Here is a 26200-nt window from a genome sequence, read left to right as displayed (position 1 = left end):
AAAATTAACGGCAGCACCTAATATGGTGAATATACAGAACAATGACTATTTCCTCCCTTTAGAGATTCCACTCGGGATACCCGCATGACCAGTTGTAATTCAACTATAATATCTACAACATTATTAACCCCCAAATCTCATTTATCATAAACACTAAAAATTATATTCTTTGATTAACATATCATGGATGGTCTTTAAAAAATTATTTTACTCACTGAAGTATAATCATTTATATTATTCATCTTTATTTTTTCTCTTCTCTATCAAAAAAATTTGTTCTTTTTTCTTCTCAATCCTACGTATTTTACTAAATAATTTTTAATTTTTTGAGAGAAACTATCTATAAATTTTTAGGAAAAAAATCATTCCTCATCTTTTTTTTATATTTTATCATCTAAATTTATCTAACTATTAATATCATCTAATATTTTATGTTATTTTAAAATATATTAAGATAAAATATAATAAGATTTTAATGGTTCTAGAGATCTCCAATTTAAATATAACAAATATTTAACTCAAACTAAATATACAATATTATACTATTATTATAATAGTTATCTTTCCAAAAACAAAATTATTTTAATAGCATATGGAGTTGCCACACTGTATTTTATAATTAATAAATAATCTTGACAATTCTCATAGAAACCTTCTAATCATTTTATTGACAGAATAATTATCTAACTCAATCAATTTAAAATAAAATAATTAAAACAATCATATTTCTTTAATTCAATTAATTTAATATATCATAATTCAAAAATTCAAAATAATATATATTATAATTATTTTAATTCAAATAAATTTTTAGACTAATATTTTTATATTAAAATTAATAATAGTTATATTAAATTTTAGATGTTAAAATCCAAATATTCTCATCACAATATCCGGACATTCTTATCATAATGTTCAATTCAATTCTATAACGATTTTCAATAATTTTATTTATTGATTTAATTTGTTCAATATCCCACATAATTTTGAAAAAAAAAATAAACAAAGGGATAATGTAAAAGATAAAAAAATATGATATGAAATTTAAAAAAAAAAAGTGATATGTAGGGGTAATCTCTGGCACAGGAGCTGAGTCCTCTGACTCAAACTTGACCCATCCATTCCCCCTTCTTAGTTCTGACAATCCAAACCCAACATTAACAAAGCTCTCTCTCTCTCTCTTCTTTCTTCACTCTCTTTGCCTCTCTGACTCCCACCTCTGCTTAAGGTAATTCTGTAATTTTCCTTACATTCAGTAATTTTATATAAAAGTAAAAAATAAAAAATAATTCTTCTATCTCTTATTTTATTTTCTTCTCTCCAGAATCGTAAGCGTTTTTTTGATCTTGCAGTTCTGAGCAGCTTTGTTTTTCTCCTCTCTGTCTCTCAGGTAATATCGCTATAACAAAAGTTTCTCAATTACTATCATTCATTTAACAAGCTTTGGGTTAATTATTTTCGATTTTGAAATTAATCTTCGAAACATTCGCTTGTTTCGAAGCATTACGTTACTTCTTCTTCTCATTCGTCGAATTAGATACAAAATTCTAGGGTTCTCTCCGGCTCACGGTTTTGTGAATTTCGTTTGTGCCTTTTTTTTGCGGTGGAATGATTGCGGAAACGCGGGTTACGGTAATGTGTCTGCATAGACGGAATGGAAGATAGCTACTACTTAGCAGAATTTTTTTAATGTGCTTTATGGGATCATAGTCTTCAATTTTGAGTTACATTTCTAGCATACATGCTCGCAAGTGATGCATTTGATATGAATATGATGTTCATTTGATACGCTGTTATTCTTGGAGTTTTTAATGGATATATGGAATTGTTGAAATGGTATTTATCAGTTTTGCCCTAAGTAAGTTATGTTGTTGCCAGGGTTAGGTTGCACTTGTATTATAGAATGAGTAGACCGACAACACGGAGTAAAAATAAAAGACAGAAACAAGGGGATGATGGCAACGGCACTGGCGAAATATGGAGGTACCAATAGATGTTCAGTTATTAGTTTGTGGAATGAAATGAAATTTGTTACTCTGAGCTTCTCAGTATGTTGATTGTTTTAATGTCTTTTTGTATAGGAAAATTCATAATACAGGTGTGGTAACTGAGGATGATATGAATCAATTGTATATGATTTGGAAGCCAGTTTGTTCAGGCTGCCGTGTCAATAATAAAGATAACCCAAATTGCTTATGTGCATTGGTTCCACCTCCAAATGGAGCCCGGAAGTCTGGCTTATGGCAAAAGATGTCAGATATTGTTGAGAGTCTTGGCCATGACCCAACCAAGGATCTTCGAGCTTCTGCTGATTCTCCTGCAGGTCTCACGAATCTTGGTGCAACATGCTATGCCAACAGTATACTCCAGTGCTTGTACATGAATAAATCTTTCCGAGAAGGCATGTTTTCTGTAGAACGAGATGTTTTACATCAACAGCCTGTGCTAGATCAGCTGGCTCGACTGTTTGTGCAGTTGCATATTAGCAAAATGGCTTTCATAGATTCTTCTCCATTTGTAAAAACTCTGGAATTAGATAATGGAGTTCAGCAGGATAGCCATGAGTTCCTGACATTGCTTCTCTCTTTGCTTGAGCGTTGTCTGAGCCACTCCAAAGTGCCCAAGGCAAGAACAATAGTTCAAGATCTTTTCCGGGGAAGTGTTTCTCATGTGACGACGTATGAATCATTCAATCTGAGAAACTTATTTACTAATCAACAATGATTTTTTCCTTATAATAATATTCTAGCTTTTTAGCCCATTATATATTTGCTAGATATTGATATTGTTAAATGGCGGTGCCATAGTCGCCATGGTGGAATGGCATGTGGATTTTGTGCCAACCACCATAGCCAATTTTGAAGGGAGGCCTGCTATAGTAGTGCCATAGGCTGCAATGGCGTGAATATATATGGTTGAATTTTGGCCTTCCACCATTGATAACACTGCTAGATATCCTATAGTTTCCTCTATTAATTTGGACCCATCTCACTTCTTCCTCCAAAAGTATTAAAATAAAATCCCAAAAAGCAATTATAAAATGTTGCTAACATGTCATGTGGTTGTTTGGTGAGTGTTGTTGAAGCTTTCCACAGAATGTGTATTCGAGTTTGTTTTCTATGAAAGAGTATTTTTCATTTTTCCTTTGATTATCTTGCATATATGTTACATACTTTAATTCTAAGACTACTGTTGGTTGTTTGTAATATACTTCACGATAGTTAATTTTTTCATAACTGGTCAAAACTCAGAAGTAACTCCAGTTATTTATGTACATTTGATCTCAAATATTGTCTTCATATAATATGCTTTCATGTTAAATGTATGTTTAACCAGTAGTGGCCATGTTAATGAGTTATGGCTCATGACTATGACTCTTATAATTCAATGACTTATTATGCAGGTGCTCAAAATGTGGAAGAGACTCTGAAGCTTCTTCCAAAATGGAAGATTTCTATGAATTGGAGTTGAATGTCAAAGGATTGAAAAGTTTAGATGGGAGCCTAGATGAATATCTCACTGTTGAAGAGCTTAATGGAGACAATCAATATTTTTGTGAGTCTTGTAAAACAAGAGTTGATGCTACTCGCAGCATCAAGCTGTGTACATTACCCAAAGTACTTAATTTTCAGCTTAAACGTTATGTCTTCCTTCCTAAGGTATTGTGATAGACTATATAAATTTCCATCTTCTTTATTATTATTGTGAGCATTGTTCAACTAAGTAGAATGCATTTTCATTTTTTTTTATTTCTTTTTTGTTCTATTGTAGTTTTTTAGAGAGCAAGCCCTGGCACAACAGTACTGTTGTGCCTTGGTGACCAATTGGTCATGGGTTCAAATTCAAAAATAGCCTCTTTGCGTATGCAAGGATAAGGCTGTGTACAGTAACCCTTTCCCATACCTTCTCACTGCAAGGAGCCAAGGAGCCTTTGGCATTGGGGTATGTTAGTTTATTTCTTATTGTAGTTTTTTATGCATATAAGAGGACACTGATTTGATAAAAAAAAGGAACAAATATCAGACAAAGAATGATAAGGAATTTTATCAAAGATAAATACCATATAAAAAATTCACTATAATGAAAAATTATCTTTCTTCTCTCTGCATGTCTTCATCAGCCTTATAAGGGAAGGTCATTCAGTACAATCTTGATGATTTTATCCCAATGCAAGTTACATATTCAATTTCTGTCCTTTTAGAAAACTAGAGTTCCTATCTAACGAAGTGCATCAGTGTTTAGAAAACTCACTTTTCTAAAATGTTTTGTCCTCATTGCAAAGAAACTCAGATCAATTTAATTAAATAAAAAAATCTCTCCAATTTAATTTAAGAAAAGGAGCGCTGCAAGTACCTTGATTTGTTTTTGTTCTTAATATGCCTTTTTGTTCTTGGTTTCTTCTAGTGAGATATCTTATCCACTTCTCTTATCTCTCTCTTCTCTAATAAAAAATCTTCTTTATTAAAAAAGAAAAGAAAAAAGAGGGAAATTCTTGAATGGTTTTGACTTATATGTTATAATTATATAATGTTTGATTTAGTTTGTAAAACTCTTATGGTTCTCGATAAGTTTAATTGTTTGTTATTGTACTTGTAGATTTTCTGTAAAAATTTTAGTAGTGATTATCTGAAGTGTGAATCTATCTTAGTAATTACGTTTCTTTTTCTTTAGGTAAATTACACTCCCATTCCTAGAGAGATGCTTAATTTATACTGTTCTCCCCTCTGCTTTGAAAAATTACACCCTCATCCGTTGATGTGCTACAATTAGTCCATTTTAATGTAATCAAACCCTTTATATATTTTTTTTTCTCGCTCTGCAACTCTCAGTGTCATTGGCTTCTATTTTTTGAACACTTACTATCAACTTATGACTTTAGAAGATGAAATGACGGTTTTTGGTGAAGTTCCAAAGCATAAAGGATGTTCGAAACCTATGTAGCATTTACTTTGACACAGGCACTGGACATGGACACTTTCACATCTCTAAAATATAGGACATTAGGACACTGCATAGTAATGTAACAAAAATTCTAAATTGATAATCAATATTTGTATATATTCTTGTATACTCACCTTTTTCTTATGATAATAAGCCTCAAAATATATTAAATAAATAGACATTGTTTTAGAATGAAAGAACTTGTTCTCTATAAAAATTATTTATCTGTTAAGAAAAGTATATTTACCTTTCCAAATCAATTAAGTTTTTTCTATGATAATTAGCCTTACAAAAAAAGTGATAGACATTATATTTTAATAATTCATATTATATTTTAAACCGACTTCTCTAAAAGTTAAATAATGAATATTTTTAATGAAATTATTGTGCTGATCATTTAAGGTGTCAGCTTAAGTATCCAAACTGACAATATTTTTTTTAGTTTGACACTTAATGAAAAGTGTATGAGTCTGAGACATGTCTAACATGCATCAGGGAGGTGTCACTGTTGGAAATATACCGAACCCTGTGGCTCTTCAAAAAGGAGAGGTGTCTTTGCTTCATACTTCAAAACTTTATTTCATCTTCTAAAGATAAGCTGAAGGGTATTCAAAATAGTTGTTAGTGGCATTGAGAGAAAAAAAATGCCCTTGGGAGGGTCATTCATAGTTGCTCATTTACATTCAGATGAAGCATAACATATTTTCATCTCTCAAGGAAAGGGAATGTAATTTGTCATTTTTCTTTCTTAAAATAGTGGTTTTGTAAAGGTTGTTCTCTATATATGGTATAAAGTTTGATTTTCTTTACCACTCATTTCTATTCTGATGGTGTATTTCTTTATTTATCTATTTGTATTGACAGACTACAACAAAGAAGAAAATTACTTCTGCATTTTCATTTCCTGCTGAACTTGATATGCGGCATAGAATGTCTGAGTTGTCTCAGTTCAACTTGGTATATGACTTGTCAGCTGTACTGATTCACAAGGGAACTGGTGCTAATAGTGGCCATTACATTGCTCACATCAAGGATGTAAACACTGGACAATGGTGGGAATTTGATGATGAGCATGTTACTAATTTGGGTTTTCATCCATTTGGTGAAGAGTCTTCAAGTTCTACTACTAAATCCATCAAGACTGATGCAATTCATTTTGATAATTCTGAAGCAATGGTAGCTGACAGCAATGGAAATGGTTTAAGTGCTACTCATTCACAATCTTCAAAAGTGGAGACATTTTTGTCTAGTGATGCGTACATGTTGATGTACCATCTTAAACATACAAAAAGTGTTGGTAAAAGTGGGGGTGTAATTTGTGGTGTTAACCATAAAGAAAGAGAGGGTGTTGTAGTTGCTGTGCAAAATGGTGTTCCTCTTCCATCTCATATTTATGATGAGATTCAAAGTTTCAACACCTCATATGATGATGCTTGTCAGCAGTACAATAACAGGAAAGAGTTACAATTGAGTCGTATTAGTGAGAGGAGACAGGAAGTTCGATCTGTTTTAGCTGAAGCTCCTGTGCAATCATTGGAGCAACCATTTTATTGGATTTCTAGTGAATGGCTTCGTCAATGGGCCGACAACATTATTCCAATGTTAGTGCTTATTCCTTTCTGACAATTATTAGGGTAGGGTTAATTGATGTATTTTAAAGGATGCTTACTTTGCAATGTATATGCAGTCCTCTTGACAACACGTCAGTCCAATGCTCACATGGGAAAGTCCCAGTTTCAAATGTTACCTCAATGAAGCGGTTGTCTGCTAAAGCGTGGGATATGTTGTTCTCCAAGGTAACTTTTTGTTAGTATGCTGTTACATATTTGTTTGGATTGTTAATTGTCTACTTGTGGTATAATGCCATTGGGGTTTGTTTAGTGGTCAAGATATGATAAGATATGGGAGATGGATAAGAACAAATATGATAAGAATAGGATAGAACAAGAGCAGGATAAACTTTAAGCCTATTAAATGTTTGGTGCACATCAAATAACTATATAACATAATTGAGTATCTGCTTCTGTATGTGACATGGACTAGATAATGACAAAATTACTCTTTCATTAAAATTACATATATTTTTCTAAAAATAACTTTTAATTTAATTTTTAATTTTTACAAATTATAAGAAATCATAATATTAACTAAAATTACACAACAGTTTTTATTTATGTAGTTACTTTTCTTAAAAATATAAAAAGTCATAAGATTTTCAAAGTTATAATTATATATAAGATAATATACTGAATACAAATCTTATATAATACTATATAATGCATGCATGCATACATACATACATACATACATATATATATATATATATATATTCAATTATTATATTTAATATATATCATTCTAACTTTATATATATAACAATTTATACCCTCTTAGGATAAGAAATACATTGCATGGTTACCAATGATTATTTGTCTTGGGAAAGGATAAATTTGACCAGGATCTCTCTTTCAATCTATTTTTACATATTGCGTTGGACAATACTGGTAGGAAAGATGAAAAGAAAATTTATCAGATGTAGTGGAGACAAATCTAGTGTTCTATTAGTGAACATTAGAAGTTGAGGGAACAGAAACTTTCTGACAGATGCTTATGTGAGAAGAACGCCGTATACTTAACTGAATGAATTACTGTATCTAATATAATTAGCAGGAAGTCCATGCTCTGCTGAGAGATTTAGATAATGATGATTTTCTTTGTTATGGTTTATTTGTATATCTACCCCAAATTCTTGTTCCTATTGCTACTTTGGCTCTGGCCATTTGCTGTTATAATATAAATGACATGTTCCCTTTATTGACTTTTGAAATTCAGTATGGTGGAGGACCAGCATTGTCTCATGATAACCACTGTCGGGATTGCCTGATTCATGGGGCTATGACAGTGGTGTCAGCTGACACCTATCGGGATAGAAGAGAATCAATGAAGTCACTTGCACGGGATATTCTAGATGGAAACTGCCTAGATGGAAAGTATTACATATCCAGACCATGGTATGATAACATTTTGTGTCATCTCCTGCCATTCATGCTGCCACAGAAAGGGGACTGAAAGGGGGTGGGGGTTGGACTAATGTTCTATTTCATGTATTTTGAAAACTGTAAATAGCTGGGCTGGCTGAACGGTATCACCTGTTTTCATTAGCTCCAATTTTTCCTTCACGATACTATAGAGAAAACTATAGGCAAATCAATAGTTTGTCTATAAACATAATTTGCACAAAATGTTGTGGCATCATATGATCTATGTAGTTGACATCACCTAGTAGGAAAAGGTTTGGTGATGATTGTTTATTCTTCGCTACACTATTAAGATGGTTTTAAAGCAATGGTTTTAGATGATTTCATGCTGAGGAACATGCTTTTGTAGGTTGCAGCAGTGGTGGAAAAGAAAAGTCCTTGATGCTCCATCTGAAGCTGATGCTGGACCAACAGCAGCCATTAGTTGTCCACATGGTCAATTGATGCCTGAGCAAGCTCCTGGTGCTAAGCGGGTGCTTATTCCTGAGAGCTTTTGGCTCTTCTTATATGAAGATGCTGTTTCTGTAACGCCTGATGATCCTTTGGGTGGCCCAACTTTTTCTTCAGATTCTGAAGAGTGTTCCCAATGCAGTAATGAATTATCTGAAGTAGCATGCTTGGAGGACTCCTTGAGGTTTTATCATTCATTCATTGCTACTAATATAGAGCTTATGTAGACAAATAAAGTGACTTCTGTCTTCATGTTGCAGATTAGTTAAACAAAAACAACGTCAGAATCATGAGAAATTATTCCAGGCTAAAAGTATGCCACTTTCTATGCACAGCAAGTATTTCTTGGTGCCTTCGTCATGGATTTCAAAATGGAGAAATTACATTAGTCCAACCCTGAAGAATTCAGATAAACCTGAAACTTTAGATGGGGTAATTGATTCAATGTTGTGTGAAAAGGTACATTGCTACTTCACCTTTATAATCTGTCATATTTTGCATCTTTTTTTCCACAGTATGCATTTAGTTTGCTTTAGTTACTACTTAATATGATTTTGATTGGTGTTTAGTTAAATTTGAGGAAAAAGAAAAATTTCTGTGCAACTGTTATGAGGAGAAGATTTGTTGCTCAAAGGTATCCTATCCTGCATGTGATAGGGACTTTACTAGCAAAGATTACTCTTGTCAACTGACAGAGTTATTGGGTCTGCACATTGATAACCTTTTCATTCTTTCTAATTGAATCTTTAGGAAATTGTGATGATGAATTTTGTGTTTTTGTTTTGCATCAGCACTCACAGCTGATTGAAAGACCTCCTGAATTGGTTTTCAGACGTGGTGCTATAATCCAGAGGGAATCTTCTGTAAGTTAAAAAAGCTGATATTATTTTCTGTAATTGTGTCAAGCAATCTTATGTTATTTTTTTATTTGAAACAAACTAAATTCACTTATTTTAGTATGCTTTAAATCCCTTTAAAAATTTAAACAATTAAATTATGATTTCTTGTCATCCATTTACTCTTTCATTTTGTTTCTTTCTCCTTTTACATATTTCAATGGGTGCAGTTTTAGTTACTTAATTTCTTGCCCCTATCTTACTTCCATCACTTTTATGGATTCTAGGAAGGTTGCTTAACCATTGTATCTGAGAATGATTGGAAATGCTTCTGTGAAGAATGGGGTAGTATTGAGACCAAAGGAATATCAGCAACAATTGATCATGTTAATGATTCAGAGAATGTATTGACTGGATCCAGTGAGGAGATGCTAGTATGCAAGGATCAGTTGAGCACAGCAGATAAAATGAATTTTGAAAATGGGACTGGACAAATTTTAATTAAGACATGTCCTGAGGTAATCCAAAACAATGCCTTAGTTGGCTATGCTATGTGGCCCCCATCCTCCATTTCTTGCACTTTAGTCTTTTAGAAAATAAATCTTGCAGTTTCAGATTTTCATACAAACTGTACTTTAGATTTGAAAGTCGTTTTCTTGGTTTTCTTATTTTCCCTCTGCTAGCTCTTAGGTCCTTTCATATTGATATCATTTTGGTTCCTTAGATGTTGTTGAATGAATGCATCACATGTGAAAAAAGGAGATTCTCAATTTGTGCATCTAAGTCAACTGGCAAAATAATCTTGAGTTAATAATGTAACTGAAGTCTGAAAGATATCTATATTTATTCAGATGACTGAATATTATGTCCCCCTCTTCTACGTTCTCTCCCACAATTCTATAATCCACTTTTGTTGTTGCATTTTGTGTTTAGTTTAGTTCATTCTGATATTCTTGTGTAAAATTATCTTTCTATTATTAGATAATATATTTTAACCCTTGTTTGAACAAACTATAATTTTTTTCCTCTCAATATGCAGGTTTGTGAGAGTTGCATCGGAGAAAGAAAGAGCTGTGAGCTAATGCAGAAGCTTAACTATTGCAATGAGGACATATGTGTAATTCTTGTTCGTGGTAAGGAGGTACCTAGATCAATATTGGAGGCTTCAAAGGGATTCGTTGAAACAGATCGGCGAGTTTCCAAGCGTTCCCGCAAGACTAAAAATGGGAGTTCAATTAGTCTAAAAGTTTCTGCTTCAACATCTTTATATCAGCTGAAAATGATGATATGGGAATCCTTTGGGGTAAGTCTAGTCTATGTTGTATGCATGTACTTTAATTCGGTTTAAATGTTGTAAGTAAGCACATGTTAAAAATAGCTAATGAGTTTCCCTAAGACTTAAGCTCACGTGTATATTACTGTATACATTGAAATACATGTTTTTAGTCCCTCCCAACATGTATTTTTGTAAAAGACTGGGAACCAAATGGTTTTTTCATAGGGACTAAATCAAAATTGTGTAATTTTTCAGGGAATAAAACATATTTAAGCTAAATTTGTCTTAGTTTGGGTCTCCAAACTTGTCTGTTTGAGTAAAAGTGTAAGGATCTCATTTCGATGTGAAGGTAGAACTGACTTCAATGGGTTATGAATATTTTGGCTGGTGTCACTATCACCTTTAGTAGTTTTAGATTAAAAGTATCACTGGTATCAATTCTCCTGTGTAATTCCAATAATTTTCTTGTTTAAGGAGGTAGAAAAGTGGGATTGGGCATGAAACGTATTGAGGGACAGAAAGCTTGTCATTTCCACTAATAGTTGTATGCCATATTAAAGGGCAAAATTTGTATGAAGACCATGAAGTATATGCAAGTTGTAATTTTCTGTGTGCTAAGCAAGTGTGAAGAGACTTTTTTTTCTAAATTTTCCATTCAACCAAACACTCCCTAAATGTAGATTATAAGATGGAGAAAATGTTGGTTGCTTCCCTTTTGTCATAAGACTGTAAGAGAACGTTAGCTAGGCATTATCATCATAAGTTATACACATGAAATGACTGGGTAGGTGTTTGCTTTCACTTTTATCATATAGCCAGTGTTATTTTCAGCATTAATAATAATCAAAGAATTGCTACAAAAGATAGCAAAGCTTCATGTCTAAATTTTTGTTCATGAATCTTATCAGTGATAGTTGTCCTTCCAGGTTGTCAAGGAAAACCAGATACTACATAAAGGTGATAGGATAATTGATAGCGATAATGAATTTGCTACCCTCGCAGATGTGAACATATTTGCTGGAGATCAGGTTATAGTGAGGGACTCTGAGATCCATGAAAATCGAGATATTGCTGGTAAGCTATTTGATAGTGCCGTAGTGGCAATGTGGTTTGCCATTCTATTATGTTATTCCAATAGGTTACATAGGAAACATGCAAATAATCTTTTTGATCTCCATAAAGTGGAAATTTTAGGTACATAAAGTCAGAAACGAATAATATTCATCTTTTGCAGATGAGCTTTGCGATGATAAAATGGATCTGCAGCATACCGAGGAAGGGTTCCGAGGAACACTTCTCACAGCAAATGTTTCATCCCAGGTTGTTTAAGAACTGCACTTTCAGTAGCTGATATGTCTTTGTAACATCTTTTGTTGGTGTATATATATCTAAAAGAAAAATCAGTTGGATGAAGTAGTCCGGTACAATACCACCACGTAAATCCATGTGCCTAGTGCTTTTTATCCCCCAAAGCCAAGATAAAGGCAAATTTTCGAATGTAATTAATAATTATCTGCTAGTAACTCGTGGAACACTAGTGTTCATTAAAAGAAAGTTAAAGTCTAGAATGAGGAGCGGAAAACAGTTTGGAAAAGTGGATATTTCTGTATGAGTAAAAAATCATATTATGAGTACTTATCAGTTATCATGAAGTCCATATATTTTCGGGAGAACTAAAATTGCTGAATCATATTTATATTTCTGTTTTTCAAAAAGTTACACTAATTGAAAGAGAATCTCGTGTTGTATACAAAGTAGCTAGTCTTTTAACTCTTGCATAGAATACAATATATATTAGAATTTAAAGGAAGCTTTTTTTTGTCAACCAGACACGTTTGGCTATTACTGATGGTTGTTATTTGGCCATCAATAGCAGTTGCAAGTTATAACTTGTATTAATGGTCTTTTATTTCCGTTTAGATTTATACAGTGATAAGTTTTAGTCTAATTTTCAAGTTTTTGTTAAATTATCATTTCAAGATTTGCAAGACAAAATAAAAATAAAAATACTCAGACCAACGATCAAGTCGAGTAGAAGGATAAAATGGATATGGAGTAAATTTAATTATTGTCATTTTATTACAGTAGAATGATCTTTTGTTGTTCTTGCAGTTGCAGGGGTATTGAACTGTTAAAAGTTTCTAAATCCAACGTTTATGACTTCATGAACTATAGGAGCCTCCACCGAACCATCGATTCCAGCCTCTACTGGATCTTAACACCTGCTAGTACGTGAGCTATCAATTTGCATATCATTTATTTATGATATTAACATATACTATCATAACTTGGATCAATAATTATAATGTTGCAAACAGTAAGATGATCACTTGCAAGGAAGCAGTAGATCAGGAACGGATTCAGCGCTTCAAATGACACTGCACAACTACATCGCCCATCTAATTTAGATGATGTGAAGTAACCAAAGACCCTTTGTGTGCCATAATCTTAAGAAAAATTGTAGTTGTGTATTTTTGCTTTTCTGCAGACAGTCGAGTATCCACGAATGCTTAAAATTTCATCCAATTCTTCGTGCATCGTCATATTCATCTTTTTGTAATTATAGCCAGATGAGAAAAGTAATTATATCCACGAATGCTTTTTTGTTAGTGAACATTTTTGAGAAAAGTAAAAATGTTATTGATAGTTTGTGAGTGAAAAGTAAGTTAACTAACTAGAAACCAAGTAACTAACTATCAAACTAATAACTTTCCTGATTACGTATATTTCTAATAGCCCTCTGTAAGTTGGAACGGTATGTTTTCACCTTATAGCTTGGAATGGGTAATATCAAAGAAGTGCAATCAAATTATTAAAATACAAGTTTCAAATATGAGAATAATCATCCAAGCTAATTGACAATATACTTAACCACTTTCTAGAACCATTTCGTGTTAGTAAATATTTATTTTATAATTTAAAATTTATAAAAATATATTACTTATATTAATTTTACTTTTATAAAATAAAATATTTGTTGTAAAATCTCTTAGGTAAAACTAGAATTTTTTTCTTTTAGGATTTTGCATTTAGTAGGTCAATTTTTTTTACGTGTAAATCAAGGATATATTTTTTTTAACATTACAAGTAACTTTTGTTTGTTACATTTTTTTTCATGTCTTTCAACGTTCACTAGATGTGGTAGTTTTATTTTAAATTTTTTATGTTGTCGCATAAAGGAGTCTATGTCTATATATATCTCTCATTCTTTAGGCAATAAATACAAGTAGTAAAATATTTTTGCTAGACATTACAAACAACAATATTTTTCTCTAAATTTCTTTTTTTTCCTGTTCTTATAAAAAATTACTTTTTGAAAAAAAGAGCATTAATGTTCAAAAGATTTTCGAGGATCATTTCAGTGCACATGATCGGAATCGAGTTATTATATCTTAAGACACGAGTGCAATTAGATTTTACTACCAGTATAATCAGAGTATTTTCTCTCTAAGGATTACTTTTTGTGCACTTCAACTCAGACTATTTAACAATTTTCCTTTAAAGATGTTTTTCTTTATGCTGTTCTTTTATTTAGTTTGAGGTTTTGTATTTTCTTCTCATTTATTTATTTTATTTTCTAACATTATGTAAGGCACAAGCTACCAAGTACCAACTAGGGACGAATTTACTTGGGGAAGGAGGCAAGTTACCCTAATTTTTTAATAATTCAATTTTTATTAGGTATTATTTTTTTTTGACAAATTCCGTTTAACTTTCATTGTTTAAATATTGCATTATTTTTCTTTAGATAAAATGAGTATCTATTATTTTGTATCATCTATAAAAGATGCAATTTTTTTTATCGTATTATCAAAGTTCAACTATATAAAAAAATCCTTCGTAAGAGATGAAAAAGTAATTTATATCTGTAGCAAAAAAAAAATAACAACTGATATCCCAAGTCCTAGCCAAAGGTAAAGCCAAACTTCTTGGATGCATTGCAGAAGTCACCTCAGAATTATTTTAATCAATGGAATAGCACAAATCTCCTTAGAGTGCGTTTGGATAGAGGATTTTAACTGAGGAAAATAATTTATCAGATCATTTGAATTTCTGTAATTTAGAATTCATTGTTTGGATACTTTTTATGAAGAATTTAAAATTTTGAAATTTTAAAACAGAATTTTAAACAACTAAAAATCTGGAATTTCAATTTCCAAACATACCAATCATATTTTTTTTTTCATCCTCATAATTTTAACTTTTTTTTATCCAAACACAATTTTGAAAATAAAAGAATTTTAATTGAAATATTTGAAATTCTTAAAATTTAAAATTTTTCAAAATTTAAAATTTCTCCATCCAAACACACTCTTAGGTTCTTTCCATATTACCCAATAAAATACATCACCATGTCATGGTTTATAAAGTTCCAATCAAAATTTATAATATTTTGTACAACCTACTCAGTTATCTATATATATTTATCGAATTTTAAAAATTAAAAAATTATTTGTGATTGCCGTTCAAAAAAATATATATTTCAGTGATTAACAAAAAAAACTACGCCGAGAATTCATTAGTTAATCTCAAAAGATGCATATCATGTTTAAAAGAGTGTCACCATACTCGGGGAACGCTAATAAGCAAGCCACGTACACAAACGGGAGAAACAAATAATAGAACTTCGAGATACACGAATGCTATAAAATTAATTACATTAGATCGATGCATTAAGGACACTAATAACAAATCAAATATCTTATTGTACAACAAAATTTCCCACAATGAATTGAAATGAAGAGATCCACCGTGATGCTTGCTCCAAAAAACATTGTATTCAGCTTTTGCTTGAATCTTGAAATGACCAGAGTATTTACTTTTCACCCTGATTTGCAACATTATAAACTTAACTACTCAAGTCTATGATTGTTCTAGAAAATACAAGGCACTAAAGCCCAACCCAGTATGAACGTCCATTACTGTTGTGAATTGGGGACGACGAGGGAGAGGCAACACACCACTCATACCAAACCTGTTTCAGATTCCAATAAGAAATAGAAATCAATATTATTAAATGGAAACACAGATGACTGGGTGAACAAATGAAAAAATATGAAACGTCAGAAGTTGCAAGTGAAATCAAATTAACCTTTGTAGAACCACAACAACGCCAAAAATGTACTTCTAGTGTAGAACCGGGATCCACACAAATGGGTGTCCTTAATGGGAAAAATATTGCAAACCTGCAGAAGGGGAAGAAAATGGATGGTTTGAGAAATTGACTCGTATACACTACAACAACAACAACAACAACAACGCCTTATCCCACTAGGTGGGGTCGGCTACATGGATCAACTTCCGCCATAATGTTCTATCAAGTACCATACTTCTATCCAAACCATTAATTTCGAGATCCTTTTTTATAACCTCTCTTATAGTCTTTTTGGGTCTTCCTCTGCCTCGAATTGTTTGTCTTCTCTCCATCTGGTCTACTCTCCTCACTACAGAATCTACCGGTCTTCTCTCTACATGCCCAAACCACCTAAGTCTATTTTCCACCATCTTCTCTACAATAGGCGCTACTCCAACCCTCTCTCTAATAGCTTCGTTTCTAATTTTATCCTGTCGAGTCTTACCACACATCCACCGCAACATCCTCATCTCCGCTACACCGACTTTATTCCCATGTTGGCTCTTGACCGCCCAACATTCTGTTCCGTACAAAATCGCCGGTCTTACCGCAGTCCGATAAAACTTTCCCTTTAGCTTGATCGGTACCTTTGCATCACATAACACCCCCGATGCTTTTCTCCATTTCATCCATCCTGCTTGAATGCGATGATTCACATCCCCTTCAATTTCCCCATCATCCTGTATTACAGACCCAAGATATTTAAACCGTGTGACTTGAGGGATAATATGGTCTCCTATTTTCACCTCTGAGTTAGAAACCCTCCTTCTTTTGTTGAACTTACATTCCATATACTCCGATTTGCTTCTGCTTAGGCGAAAGCCATGTGTTTCTAGAGCTCGTCTCCAAGTTTCCAACCTCTCATTCAATTCCTCCCTCGACTCTCCAAGGAGGACTATGTCATCTGCAAAAAGCATGCATCTCGGCGCTATCTCTTGGATTTGTTCCGTGAGGACATCCAGAATTAAGGTAAAAAGGTAGGGGCTAAGGGTTGACCCTTGATGTAAACCAATTGTGATGGGAAAATCGTCTGACTCTCCACCCTGTGTCCTAACACTAGTCGATACCCTATCATACATATCTTGGATAGCTCGAATATATGCAACCCTAACCCCTTTCTTCTCTAGAGCTTTCCACAAAATCTCTCTAGGCACTCTATCATACGCTTTCTCTAAGTCAATAAAAATCAAGTGCAAGTCTTGTTGGGCCATGCGATATTGCTCCATCACCCGCCGTAATAAATAAATCGCTTCCATGGTCGACCTTCCCGGCATGAAACCAAATTGATTCTCAGTAACTTGAGTCTCCTTTCTTAATCTCCGTTCGATCACTCTTTCCCATAATTTCATGGTATGACTCATGAGCTTGATTCCCCTATAATTTGCACAATTTTGTATATCCCCCTTGTTCTTATAGATTGGCACTAACGTGCTTCTCCTCCATTCCTCCGGCATGCGTTTTGACCTCATAATTTCATTAAAGAGTTCGGTGAGCCACTCAAGACCTCTATCTCCAAGAGTTTTCCACACTTCAATAGGTATGTTGTCTGGCCCCACCGCCTTACCATTACTCATTCTTTTCAACGCTTCCTTTACTTCCTGTTTCTGAATCCGACGATAGTACTTATAGTTCCGGTCCTCTTCTCTTATGTCTAGACTGCTAGAGTCATATCCATATCCATCATTAAATAAGTTGTGGCAATACGCCTTCCACCTTTCCTTGATATCTTTTTCATGCACTAAGACTTTGCCTTCTTCATCCTTAACACACTTTACTTGATCCAAATCTCTAGTCTTCCTCTCTCTACCCTTAGCAAGCCTATATATAGATCTTTCTCCGTCCCTGGTTCCTAGAGCTTGGTATAGTCCGTCAAAAGCTTGGGCTCTTGCCTCACTCACCGCCTTCTTGGTTTCATTTCTAGCTATCTTATACTTATCCCAAGTTTCAGAATTTCTACACCTAGACCACTCCTTGAAACACTCCTTTTTTACTCTAACTTTGCTCTGAACATTTTCATTCCACCACCATGATTCTTTACCCCTAGGTCCAAAACCTCTAGATTCACCCAACGTCTCTTTAGCCACTTTAATAATCTCTTGGGACATCTTGTTCCACATATCATTTGCACTTCCTTGTGATTGTCCACACCAACCCTCACATATCATTTGCACTTCCTTGTGACTCGTATACACTAATCTTTTAAATTTTCAAAAGACACAAGACTATTACTGCACTGTTTTCATTTTGAGAAGAGTTTATTCAGCAGTGAAAAACAGCATATATATAGTGTCAACTGTTAAGCAACATCATAATATTTAGAGCTAACACAATTTAAATAAATAATCCCCTAAATCTCATGGACTATATAAAACATCAAGTATTTCTTGTAAGAGAATCATTTGATAAACATCTTGCAAAATAATGCATAGAAGCCATTAGGGATTCTGATCCTCAAATGTAGTGCTATCAACTTGTCCTAGGAAGAGTCATGGTATTTTTGAAAACAATGCTGCCATTCAAATTAGCAGATTATCACCTTCAAAAACAATCCCCTTTAACAAACAATGCCAAATTATTCAAACAACAAAAATAAACAACACATAACATCAAATAATCTAATTTACTTAATTGATGTGTTTAGTTTGTTTACTATGGTAAGGATGATATATTATCCTTTGATATTTTACTTTCCTTTTTGCTACACCAATAAAATTACTTCTCATATCCCAAAATAGAACAAAACAAAGAAATAAATCTCAATACCAACTGAACATGTTTGGCGTTGCCGTTGAAGGTTCAATTCCAAGATGCACATCCTTGTAAAGAGTTGCATCAAAATAACCAGCAAATCCTATGATCAAGGAGAATACAAGGTTAATCTCAAAAAGATAACCAAAAATACTCAAAATTGGATTCTATAAAAACATCACATACCGTGTACCATTGCTGACCCAGTGTCATTAGGTATCACAAAATTCAACTTTTTATGGCGCTGATTGCTTTCTTTATCAGGGTGCTTTGGATGAGTAAATGTAAAAACCTAAACAGATCAAAATAAAATGAGCAGAAAAGAACCAATATAAAATTAATGAGGCAAAAACATATTTAGTATAGCAAAATTTGAAACAATGCAAGGACTTCAAACGGCATAGAGATCATCAGATTGGTGGATAGATTGAAGTGAAAGACAAAAAATTAAACTGTGTAAAGAAACTCACAGGTTGGGTTGGTGCAAGTCTGGCTACATTGTGCATTTTCACAACATAAGCAGTTTCAAAGTGTACAAGGTCTTTATGAGCCTTAACCTGAAATACAACCACAAGCAAATAATATGAAGTACTAACTTTCTAAATGTGAATTTAACAAGGGAATTGGGAGGTAAAAGATATATACATCATTATATAACTTTGAAGCTGTCACTGGTTGGAGGAAACTTGTGTACCTGAAACATCCAAGATTACTATGGTTAGCACAAACAATTCCTAAAATTTACATTGAGCAAAATACCCAAGAATTCCTATGCAATTCTCTGCAGCTTTTAACTAGAGGGACTTAACATGGGGTACAGTAAAATTAAATAACCCTAGAAAAAAAAAGAAAAAAACTAAAAAGAAAGATAAGTCAGTAACAACAAATGGAGTGGAAGCAATTTACATACGAAGATGGTATTGAAATTCCATCTTGCTTTAGAAATCTCTGGGCTCCATCAAGGCACTCAGGAGACAGTTCGTTGTCGCCAAAAGAACCTAGCAATTCACTAACCTAAATTCAAAACAACAATCAGACAGTGGAGTATAAACAATACAAGTCAAACAATTGACTAGTGAGCATAGATATATACCAATATGTCAGCTTTTTCAGGGGCATTCCAATGACGCATGTCACTTGAGACTATGGTCACAGTATACTCCCATCCTTCTAACTTGACTAATGCCTGTTCCAACAATAAAGTGACTTGTGTCTAAAACAAAGGAAAGATAGTACTAACATTCAAAAAACAATGTTACATTGACCAAACATTGACACCCAAGACAAATGTTTCTTACTGACTCAAGGCACTAGGTAACAAACCATTACAGTTAGTAACTTAGCATAATGTTAAAATCACATTTATGATTATAAAAATAAAACAAAATGCACAACAAAGAGATTTGGCAAACATTTAAGTCTGTAACAAATATTTTTACCAAATCTAAAACTTACTGAAATTTAGGTCATGTATTTGAATTCACCAAATACAGTAAAAAAATACTAATAACATTATACTGCACAATGGCACATAAATTCATGGAATCATCATAAATGTGGAAAGATCCAAAACTTACATGTAGGGTAACAACAGCATTCGGATTCTTTTCAACAGCATAAACTTTGAGCTTCCGCCCAGTTTCTTCAGCAGCCTAAATATGAATATGACAAAAATCACCAAGGAATAGGATACACCAAAATCCACATTTCACAGAACGTGATTTATACTAAACAATGTCAAAATTCATCAATGTAAGGAACAAAATCACACCTGTAATGAAGCCCGCACAAGAGGCCCACGCCCTGCCCCCACAACCATCAATACCTGGCCACATGAGCAAAAAAAACTAATCTTCAATTCTCCACTGGTGCATGAGAAACAAATCTTCAATTCTATGTATCACACCCTAAAAAACTAATCTTCAATTCTCCACTGGTGCATGAGAAACAAATCTTACAATGGTTTTAACAGATGCCTCTTCATCAGGAACCCTGTCCAGCAATGCTTTACTAACTGCTCTTTGGTACTGTCAAAAGGAAAGCTAACAGTTAGATTACACAAAGAAACCAAAAACTCAAGTTATCCCCCAAGTCACAGCCTTGAACTTCATTGACAAAAAAGACAGCTTACTAAGGTCATTTTCTCAAATATATTTTTGACCAAACAAGCATTGACAGAGCACAAACATCTTTCTAATTGTATGCCAACGAAATACAATAATGTTACATAAACCATGCGTAATTCAAATGCCTTCTATTATATACCTTCATTTCCAGGAATATTGAAAATCAAATTGTTCCAAAAACTCATATATAAAATACAATCTAGATCACCTCAACTTATAAAAAAACAAACATCTTTGGTTGATAGGATAGGCCAATCATAATGCTCATCACATCAACAGAAGTGCTATAACTAATCAACTTCAATCAGTACTCTAGGCAGCTCAATTGTTGAAGAATCACATGCCATGGGGACTCTGCCAACTATCAACTACAATGGTTTCATAAAGGAAATATATTCATAAAATGGATACATTAAGTTGAGAATAGCATGCATACATTGCCATACCTGAATGTATTTCATTGCATCTCTCTCAAAAGTCTCGTAAGTCTGAGCCTCTAAATTATCCATCAAAGGCTGCAAAAGAATAGTAAAACCTTCAAAATTATTTATCTCAAAGTGCAGAATAATCAGATAGTAACATAGAAGCCAATAACAACATAGAAAGAAGCAGAGGAAGGAATGCTTACTTGCAAGGGTGACTGTAAAAAATCCCTGTAACCAAGCTGGCATAAAATGCTGAGAGGGTCAAGCAAAATATAATTGCATATAATGCTATGCCTGTAAGTTCAACAAATGTCAAGATAGATACCTCAAAACGTTCTTGCTCAGGAAGAGGATCCATTCTTTGGTAAAGATATCCAACGTAGTCCAGATATGGCCGCAAGGGATGTCTTTGTGAATCTGACATGCAAAAATACTTACTATAAACAGAAGACTTTGGCCAAGGGCAACATATTTGAAGAAACAGTGGAACAACAAATCAAAACTTTCACATTCCATACATGAAGCACAAACACACACAGAGAATGGAAGAAGAGATCCCTAAATAAATTACATAGGCAATAGTGATGGTTCTTGTAACCTAGACGCAAGATAAATAAAAGTGGGATCATAATAATTAGGAAAACATTGAAAAACTAGTTTAAGGGGAAGAAAAGATATTCTAACTACTGATCTTCAAAATCAAGATACCAAATCTAAAAACCAAGAAAAGGAACTTACTTGTACCAGAATTATCATTTGCATCCATACTTGCTTTTGTATGAACTGAATTTCCAGATATAATGATCTACACAAATGTTTCAAATTATCACTCAGTACCCTTTCAATGGAAAACAAAGACATGAAACTTAAATTCTATATCTTATTATCAATCAAGCAGAAATGCATTATCTAGAAAACAAGAATTGTAAGACAGCAAGACAGTAGAAATCCTCACAAAATATTGCTTCAATATTTACAATACAACATTAAAAGAAATTAAATGGTTTACCTGAATAGAATGATTAAAAACACCAGTAATTAAACTCTGGTGACGCTTGGAGAGGCATGGAGAGCCATGAGAATTAGTTAGAAAGCACTGGCAAAATTCCAATCAAAACAAACCATTATGACTTTAGACAACAAACAGCATCACCATTGTTGATATTTGAAAAATGAATTATAAACCAAGTTATACTTACATCAGTATGTAATATAGCTGCTCTAAGAGGCTCCCCAAACCAACGTCCTAGTGAATTTGGGGAAGGAAGAGTACTCCTAATGAATAAATTTCCAAGAAAAATCAACAGGACTTAGGAACTCAAAAAAATTGAGACAATTATAAAAACAAATTTAGGAATTAGGAACAAAAATCCAGCCACAAAATCCAAGATCAGAGTAAACAAAGTATAGATGATGAAAGGACTAAAGTGTAGACTACTCACAGAATATCAAGTGCAACTGAAAGTTGACTATGATGCTCACACAGCAGACGAAATGAATTCCAAGTTTCCCAGTAGTCAACCTAAAAATCAGGATCATTTAGTTCTGAAAAAATAAATCAGCATCCAAACTTTTTTGGTCTAGAATGAGCCTTAAATTTCATGACCCAATCATCCAACCCTCAATAATTTGATCATCAGCCCATTAAACATAGAAGAGAAAAAAGAAAAAAAAAACACATGGAAAAACAACAACAGATAAATCTTGAGTATTGTGTCTTGTTCAACTTAAGAACCAAAAGTTCAATATCCAGCAGTTTGAGTAAAAAAGTATGAATTGAAGACAAGACATCCACAACATCACTGTACTTATTTACTCACCAAAGCAACAGACTTTGCATCCATAGAGTCATCATCAGGCTTCACCAATGGAAGCCTAAGCCACAACTGCATTACAAAGTTAAAGAAAGAATAAATATAAGATTGGAGAAAATGACATTCATGAAGGAAAGACAAATAAACCAGACATAAAACTTCAACATAGAGTGACACCTGCATATTATTTGAACCCTGTAAAATCTGATTCACACATCTAGCATAATTAGCACAAGAAGTTCCCTTGGGGGCAGGAAGAAGGCAGGCCTGCAACATATTAAAAGGAATTAGAAAAAACATATACAACTCGGCCAATAAAGGATTTTTCTGTGGGTAACAGGTCAAAGTATGACACAATGTTGTGTTACACAGCTTACTAACAGATATAAGCATAAGTTAACTCAATCAATAATACTTTACCCATCGAACACAAAAGGTGACTAAAATGTACACAACAACGACAGATTTTGCAGGGCAAAACTTAACCAAAATTAACTTTCTACATAATCTACGCAACAGAAATATGGAATCTACTTATGGTAAGGAATAAAGCATAAAGCATAGGTACAAAAAATAATAAGCCATACACATCCATTTACATACCCAATACAAAAGTGTACTTTTATCCCCTTAATGGTTTGCATGCCAGCCAATACAATTTGGCTCTCCAAGCCAGTACATCTTAGGCATGAAAATTCATCAAAGGCAGTGTTTTGGCTGTGTTTCAAGAAACTTCAGAAAATTTGTGCAGCAACTCCCTATTCCTATATGAATACTGAAATAGAAAAATCTCCCTGGAACATGACTTGGGAGTTGCAAAGTATTCTGATTCAGTGCCATGCAGCAAAGGTTTTTTATTGTATTGGTTTGGAATTCATTGATAAATTTATCTAATTCTATTTCTGCAAAAAAGTTGATGGAAGTATTACATAATATATATCACTAAATGCACTTTTCTATTACATTTTTTAAAAATAAAAAAAATGAACAGGAATATAATTATTAAATGTGATCTAATACAGAATCACACAATATCATAATTTGAAAAGTTGCCATACTACCATCCATACTCATACTGGTACAGCGCAGGAACCATAACCATATCCATGCAACCTAGAGGAATAATAATAATATCATAGATAATCAATCAAATTTCTAAAAGCACAAAAAAATGTTAATATTTGTGAATGAAAATGAACATTAAGCCTTTTTGTAATTTAAAAAAAAATAAGCAAAGTTTGAAACTCAACCAATTTAACATGAGTAAAACTACTGATCTAAGGAACAAAGACCAATCAAAGCAACAAAATTTGAACTTTGAAGTTTCTTCAATTTGGTTATACCAAAGCAAACCTGTAAAGAGAGATGAGAAGCCCAAGCAATTTCTTGTCTAAGAGTGGTTTCAGAATCTACCCTGAGGGTTTCATCCTCTGAATCCAAATCTATCCATGAGCTAATTTTTCCTGAATAAAATGCAATAAGCTACGTGAGAACTTTCACACAGTTGTGAATCCAACAAGACTGTCAATAAAGAATAGAAAATTCACTATCAAATGATTTTAAGACCAAGATAGCTCGTACCTACTACATGACTGCTCCATTGGGATGGACTCAAGACCAAGTCTGACCCAGCAAATGGCAGAAGACCAGACCCCAAAGCATCATTTTGCACTAAACTTGGCCTATAAGAAGGATCCATCTGAATTGCACCATAAAATCAACAGGCAGTAGGAAACAACATAAGTTTTATTCACAGATGACAAAATAAAGTTTAGTAGAGCCATACAAAATAAAGTTTTACTTCAATGATGTATAATGGTAAATTTTATTCACAGATGACAAACTGACAAAGTGTATAAACATATTTCACCAATAGTAAAATAGACTGCATATACTAAAGAAATCCCATGAAGAATATACAAAGACCTAGTTAAACCACTTTAGCAGGCACAGGGTTTTACCAGGAAACTTCATTTCATTACATGCAAGGTTTCAACAGTGTAGTCTAAAAAGCTCTTGTAGAGTGAAACCACGTTGAAACAGCTTCACAAATAAACCATCAGACATTGTTACTTTGGGTATGCTTACTGACCAGACATACATAAAATGCAGCAGCAAGCCGCTATATGACTGGCTAATTGGCTACCGTAAGAGTAAACAAAACACGCCAAACACAACACACAAGCACAAACCCTACTTAAGTTCTTCTTTGAGCAAAACATGGTGAATATGAACGTAAAAGTTTGGTTTTCTTTAAACAAGGGAGATTTTAACCCTCAGAAGGTAAGGCATAAGGAAATGGTGGTTACATTTGACATGTGTTGTGAAATGTAGTTCAGTAGAGCCATACAATGAAACCCCAAAAAGGCTCGCTAGTGGAGCAGCTTCACTGTAAAAGGCCCCTTTGAGCAAATTTCGTTTAGGTGAGCTTACTGACCAATCACACACAAAAAGGAGCAACATTAAAGTTGCAGTGTGAGTGGCTAATTGGCCACCATAAATTAATTACTCTATTTCACTAATCATGTGAGGTAAAACACGCAACAATGACCACCAAGTACGTGGATCAATTGCCGTGGGTTTATTGGGTTCGAGTCCTGATATGCAGTTGCGTTAAATACTTGAAGGGAGAATATTATCGTCCATAACGATCCTATCTGAGTCCAACAAGATTGTCCCAACGGAGGATACCTGAGGTCTAAGACCAAAAAAAACACGCAAAAATGATTAAAAAAGAAAAGTGAAGGGCACGAACCAGAGGAGCAACAACGAAATCGAAGCTTCCAGAATAAAGGTTGAAATGGAGGACGTGCGCCATGTCATCGTTGAAGTCGGTCTCTACGCCGCAGTAGCGAGACTCGCTCTTATCCCCTGACCTTTCTCCCAGAGGCATTTTTCGCTGCCTCAACGATTACTGTGGTCGTGTTAGGGGTGGGCTCAAGCGATTTCAAACATGGTGTGTTCACTTCACAGAGTGGTGGTGAGGGTTTTGGTAGGGTTTTGTAGAAGAAGCTGCTACGGCCACCAAACAAAAACACTAGGGTTTCGGTGTACAGTCAGAGTGGGCTTTTTTGGAACTATCCGTTGAGGGGTTTCTTAACACTGGAAATAAAGCCCAAAACTGAAAGAAAATTCAAAAATTGAAAATGAATACACCCGCTTCTGATTTTAATGGAACTAGGTTGGATTATTTTTATGTTACAGATACTTAAGATTTGAATAAGCCTGAACACATTCTTTAAGTTTAACACGCGCTTTTTTATAGTTTAACAAAAAAAACATTTTTTATTGATTAAAAATTATTAAAAATAAGAAAATCATAAACACAATTTGTTAAATAAGGTATCAGACTTAATTTTGTAATTTTATCAATAATAATAAAGAATATGTAAACAAATATGTTTTAGCATTT

General features: G+C 33.5%; 2 protein-coding genes across 6 annotated transcripts; one reads left to right on the top strand and one right to left on the bottom strand.

Moving 5' to 3' along the window:
* The first annotated feature begins 1071 nt into the window (after nucleotides 1–1071).
* Nucleotides 1072–13150, top strand: LOC100815770 (ubiquitin carboxyl-terminal hydrolase 26). Of its 5 annotated transcripts, none has more exons than XM_014776225.3 (17): nucleotides 1075–1228; nucleotides 1353–1390; nucleotides 1885–1983; nucleotides 2082–2678; nucleotides 3404–3659; nucleotides 5806–6542; nucleotides 6629–6737; nucleotides 7774–7952; nucleotides 8329–8613; nucleotides 8690–8888; nucleotides 9221–9292; nucleotides 9553–9783; nucleotides 10305–10568; nucleotides 11468–11615; nucleotides 11776–11861; nucleotides 12654–12769; nucleotides 12860–13150. In XM_014776225.3, the coding sequence occupies exons 3-16, from the start codon at nucleotides 1904–1906 to the stop codon at nucleotides 12666–12668; spliced, it is 3258 nt and encodes a 1085-aa protein (XP_014631711.1). In that variant the 5' UTR covers nucleotides 1075–1228; nucleotides 1353–1390; nucleotides 1885–1903; the 3' UTR covers nucleotides 12669–12769; nucleotides 12860–13150. The 5 variants fall into 5 exon arrangements, with proteins under 5 accessions (XP_040872256.1, XP_014631711.1, XP_014631707.1 ...); XM_014776221.3 differs by having other exon boundaries at nucleotides 1076–1228; nucleotides 1879–1983; XM_014776223.3 differs by having other exon boundaries at nucleotides 1087–1228; nucleotides 1325–1390; nucleotides 1879–1983.
* A 2032-nt stretch (nucleotides 13151–15182) lies between these two features.
* Nucleotides 15183–25874, bottom strand: LOC100815240 (protein arginine N-methyltransferase 1.5). The gene is made up of 23 exons (XM_003526399.5): nucleotides 25544–25874; nucleotides 24370–24487; nucleotides 24142–24251; nucleotides 22966–23055; nucleotides 22795–22860; nucleotides 22417–22496; nucleotides 22174–22249; nucleotides 21984–22070; nucleotides 21713–21779; nucleotides 21300–21391; nucleotides 21178–21213; nucleotides 20996–21064; nucleotides 20382–20450; nucleotides 20195–20248; nucleotides 20001–20075; nucleotides 19517–19609; nucleotides 19334–19437; nucleotides 19069–19117; nucleotides 18894–18980; nucleotides 18610–18715; nucleotides 18439–18526; nucleotides 15634–15727; nucleotides 15183–15516 (listed from the first exon to the last, which is right to left on the bottom strand). Exons 1-23 carry the CDS (start codon nucleotides 25679–25681, stop codon nucleotides 15433–15435), a joined length of 1932 nt encoding a protein of 643 aa, XP_003526447.1. The 5' UTR covers nucleotides 25682–25874; the 3' UTR covers nucleotides 15183–15432.
* Between the last annotated feature and the right edge of the window lie 326 nt (nucleotides 25875–26200).

Source organism: Glycine max, chromosome 6, assembly GCF_000004515.6.
Source record: "Glycine max cultivar Williams 82 chromosome 6, Glycine_max_v4.0, whole genome shotgun sequence".
Lineage (NCBI taxonomy): Eukaryota > Viridiplantae > Streptophyta > Magnoliopsida > Fabales > Fabaceae > Glycine > Glycine max.
The sequence above is the reverse complement of the archived record's forward strand: the minus strand, read 5'-3'. Positions and strand labels throughout refer to the sequence as shown.